At 36.5% G+C, this 4,928-nt stretch overlaps 1 protein-coding gene across 1 annotated transcript in view; it reads left to right on the top strand.

Annotated features, from left to right (window-relative positions):
* Positions 1-4,928, top strand: part of LOC107678024 (exportin-7) — a 26,491-nt gene that overhangs the window by 12,699 nt on the left and 8,864 nt on the right. Inside the window, exons 15-20 of the mRNA XM_016473126.1 lie at positions 1,604-1,677; positions 1,785-1,865; positions 1,988-2,051; positions 2,271-2,379; positions 2,663-2,769; positions 2,926-3,014. Coding sequence (XP_016328612.1) covers positions 1,604-1,677; positions 1,785-1,865; positions 1,988-2,051; positions 2,271-2,379; positions 2,663-2,769; positions 2,926-3,014 — 524 coding nt within the window. The remainder of the gene's footprint in view (positions 1-1,603; positions 1,678-1,784; positions 1,866-1,987; positions 2,052-2,270; positions 2,380-2,662; positions 2,770-2,925; positions 3,015-4,928) is intronic.

Below are 4,928 nucleotides of genomic sequence, written 5' to 3'. Positions count from 1 at the left end.
CCACGGTGATACCGGTGTTGTCACACGTCGATTAACCGGTGGGAAAATTTCCTCACCGTCACAACCCTAACAGCAAATCGAAAACAAAAAATCAGCTAGCAGTAAATTAATTATTGATCTCTCGTAACATTCACAGGGTTTTGCCTTTGAACTCTCAGAATGGCTGAAATTTGTGATTGTGTTGTGTCTGGGCTTTGAAAAGAGACAGTGGATTCAGCTTTTTTGCATCATAAAGCTTGAGATATTATTTTAACCTGGTGAAATGTAAATGACACAGCGCACGAAACTATATTAGTTTCTTTTTTTTTAATCCATCTGGACCATAGAACTGGACTATCAAAGCCTTGACGTGGGGGGGTAATTTCAAAATCACACAAGGTCCCCAGATAATACTAATCCCGTGCGAATAGGGCTTTAGTTGTGGTTTCACCCTTTTCGTCTGCTTTGTAAATGGACATGTAGCTTTTGAAACCATAGTTTTTTTTAATGTTGGAGATAGGGATGACAATTTTCGATCATTTCCATGATCGATCGTCGTTTAAATTAGCGATCAATTAATCGATTAATCGTTAACCTCAATGCTGCAAAATGCGTCTATGCAGGTCTCTCTAAGCGAGATCCCAATTCGTCGGTCATCCGACGTGACGTTGAGAGTGACCGACTGAAAGGGAACTGTGGCGCGTGTGGCTGTGCTGCGCAGTCAGTGAACCGCTTCCATCAGCGCTGCTGCAGCAAAACGCACTGTTGCTCACATCAAACAATATTATGTGAGTATTATGACCAGTATTTAATTTGATCCTGCTCGATCCTGTTCCGGAAAATGTCAGATTTCCGTCACCGTCACTCACAGCCGCTTGCACGTGTTTTGCGCATGAGCCGCACGCAGCCCAAAATTAAACGACTTAATCGACCATCGATAGCTTTAATCGATTGCATCTCTTATCGACAATTAATCGATCATCGATTAATCGTTGACATCCCTAGTTGGAGATGAAAGTGTTCTGTCTCAACTAACCAGAAAGCTGAAGTTTTCTCTCCCGTTGCTCAGATTCCAAAGTGTAAACAGAGAAGATAAGTGCACATAGAAAGACTAGCTGTTCCTCTAAACCTGTCTTTAGTGCTGCTTTAGCCTGTTGTCCTTTACCTTGGAAAATAACACCACAAGTGCTCAAATAGTACTTAAAAAGTGTACAAATAGTGCGAAAACTATTACGAAGTCTGATTGCATCTTGATAATTGGATGTATTAGATTAAATGGAAAATTGCCCCAAATGGCACACTTAATTTGGACCATAGGGTTTATTTAGTAGTTGAACATATTCCTAACGTGTTCCTGTGGCTCAGTGGTAGAGCATTGCGTTAGCAGCGCAAAAGGTTGTGGGTTCAATTCCCAGGGAACACACATACTGGTAAAAAATGTATAGCCTGAATGCACTGTAAGTCGCTTTGGATAAAAGCGTCTGCTAAATACATAAATTATTAATTATTATTAATTATAACATTCTACATTTAGAAAATGAATTGTTCAAGCTACAGTGCAAAACACTAGTTCAAAAGGAATATATGATGACAGGAAATAATACTACTTTTGTTTGATCCCTAGTTGTATCGAAGACTATCAGAGGTTCTTGGCTTGAATGATGAGACCATGGTACTCAGTGTTTTCATTGGGAAAATGTGAGTATATGTCAGCTAATGATGGGTATAATTATTATAAAACCTTAGTTTACCAAAAATAACAATTAAAAACAATGTTTTTAACGTAGAGTTTTGTTTTAATGCAGAATCACCAACTTGAAGTACTGGGGACAGTGTGAACCAATCACATCTAAGACACTACAGCTCCTCAATGACCTCTCGATTGGATATCCTTACACACATGTTGCTGGTTTCAATTTGAAACAATATTAGGATTGTTATTGAGGATGATTGACAGTTATTTTTAACTGAATATGTTTTGGTCTGTTTCCTTAACCTTATTTCTCACGTACAGCAGTGTTAGAAAACTTGTGAAACTCAGTGCTGTCCAGTTCATGCTAAACAACCATACCGTAAGTGACCAACTTGAGCTTTTCTCCTTCTTAACTCCACTTTAACTTTATTTGTCCCTGCCTGAAGCACAGTTAATTTACAGTTAGTTTTTTTTTTTTCATTCAAAAATAAATTGATTAAAAGTAATATCATTACAAATAACAGTTTTACTATTCTTAAATTGTTTTTTGAGTAACTTTAAAGGGCTGACAATGTCTTGTTTTTCTTCTGTGTGACAGAGTGAGCACTTTTCTTTCCTGGGTGTGAACAATCAGGCCAACCTCAGTGACATGAGGTGTCGGACCACTTTCTACACAGCCTTGGGAAGACTTCTTATGGTAGATTTGGGTAAGGGTGTACCTATAGATATAGCATATAATGGCGCTTTTCCACTGCGTGGTACGACTCGGCATCAGTGATCAGCAGAGTTTACACGTCACGTTTTGGTAACGGTACGGTTCGCTTGGAACCTCAACCGAGGTGGTACTGAAAAAAGTACCAGGTACCAGGTACTGTACCCAGTGGAAAACCCCCCCAAAACTGAACTGTACCGTGCTGTACCATGCAGTGGAAAAGCGCCATTAGTGTCATGTAAAAGGACATCTTTAGAGACGTTCTGTGTCTTTGACAGGTGAGGATGAGGACCAGTTTGAACAGTTTATGCTTCCTCTCACTGCTGCATTCGAGGCCATTGCTCAGATGTTCAGCACCAACACCTTCAATGAACAAGAAGCAAAAGTGAGATGTTGTATTGTTTATCATATAACCTTAGTGTGGCATTAAGCATTTGCAAAATACCTTGTGTTTTCTTGTTTGTTGCTGACCTATATAATGCATCTGCACCCCAGTCTTTTCACATATGAGAAATTAACAAATGTTTTTTTTTTCTTTCAGAGGACTTTAGTAGGACTGGTAAGAGATCTAAGGGGAATTGCCTTTGCCTTTAATGCCAAGACCAGCTTTATGATGCTCTTTGATTGGATGTATCCTTTAATACACACTTGTTTGTTTTTGTGTTTATTTTATTGGTGGAATTTGTGCTCGCCATACCAAGCTTCAAGCATTGTTCAAATAAGTACAAGCTAGTAGGGCTGGGCGGTATATCAAGTTTGTACAATATATCGATATTTATAAGATATAAGATTCGAAATGAGGCAATACCGTTTATATCGATATACAGTAGTTTGATATGAGCGCATCTGAAAATATAGCGGAGGACACAGACTAAGCTGCTGCGGAGAAGGTGCATAATCCAATTTGTTCTAAACATGTGACAAGCTTCATATTAAGGCCTTTAAAAACTGGTAAGACATAGTTTATTGTTTCGTTTCGCATATTAGTTTAAGAGGCTCGGCCCGTCATATGCTCTGACAGAAAGGCTGCATGTGCCGCTGACAGAGACACTACTCGCGTTATTTAATGTGTTTGAGTCTGAGATGTGCCATCTTCCTGAATGCATAACTTACATTTTCTGTAAATGTTAGAAAGCCATGGAAATATTTCCATTTTTCTGTCAGAAGTGCATGAGCCTTCTGCTTTGGGATTCTCTGCTAAACTTCACAGACTTCAGTGAACGAGCGCCGCCGCGCAAATGCGCGCCAAATAGACAGAGCTCAATTAAATAGGAGTGCAATAATTCTGACTAAAATATACATTTTGCTGAAATATTTGTAGTTGGACAATAAATGTGACGTAGAATTTTAAACCTACAAGTAAGTTTATTTTTATGATAGCACTGACTGTAAAGTGACTAATTGGGTAATCAATATAGCCTAACACAACTGTGCTTTTGTTCTCATTTATTTTCATTTTTAGTTTATTGAATTTAACTTCTGCTTTCAAAACCTTATTTTTGCACATTATATAAAGGCTTACATGGTTACATTCACTTTATTTGTTTTCATAGTCTTTAATATTGAGCGGTAAGTGAAATATATATATATATATTAAATACAGATTTTTTTTTAATCCAAATACAAAAATGAAAATACAGAGATATATACCGTATATCGCAAATCGGCCAAAAAATACCAAGATATGAATTTTTGCCCATATCACCCAGACCTAACTTCACCCAGCCTTTTTGTGGGGACATTCCAGACGTAATGGTTTTTAAACTGTAGAAACTGTATTTTCTATCTCCTTACCCTAACCCTACACCTAAACCCTCACAGAAAACTACAGCCATTTTTATTCAAAACACTTAATTCTGTAAGATTTATAAGCTTGTTTCCACATGGGGACCTACAAAAATGTCCCCACAAGGTCAAAATTTACTGGTATTACTATACTTTTTCTAGTATCTTGTATTTTGTTACAAAGTTAGTTCTCATAATGTCAATATTTCAGTTTTGACATTTCAAAGATGAGCTCGACTACAGACTAAGGTAATACAAAAAATCTGAGCAAACACTAATAAATAAAAAGTTTTGTTTAAATATTCATGAAAAAGTTCAAATGCATATAGTGGATTCTTTGAGGTATGTCTACAGATTTCTGAAAATAATTTGTTTGACTTTAAGTAGGCTGATCCTGAAAACTCTTTCAGTTGTTAATATATTTTTATGATAGCACTGACTGTAAAGTGACTGTAATGGTGTAATCAAAATAGCCTAACACAACTGTGCTTTTGTTCTCATTTATTTTCATTTTTAGTTTATTGAATTTAACTTCTGCTTTCAAAACCTTATTTTTGCACATTATATAAAGGCTTACATGGTTACATTCACTTTATTTGTTTTCATAGTCTTTAATATTGAGCGGTAAGTGAAATATATATATATATATTAAATACAGATTTTTTTTTAATCCAAATACAAAAATGAAAATACAGAGATATATACCGTATATCGCAAATCGGCCAAAAAATACAGAGATATGAATTTTTGCCCATATCG

This window comes from Sinocyclocheilus anshuiensis, unplaced genomic scaffold (genome assembly GCF_001515605.1).
Source record: "Sinocyclocheilus anshuiensis isolate Anshui unplaced genomic scaffold, SAMN03320099.WGS_v1.1 scaffold260, whole genome shotgun sequence".
Taxonomy (NCBI): Eukaryota; Metazoa; Chordata; class Actinopteri; order Cypriniformes; family Cyprinidae; genus Sinocyclocheilus; species Sinocyclocheilus anshuiensis.
Note: the sequence above shows the minus strand (reverse complement) of the source record. Positions and strands in the feature narration are given on the sequence as shown.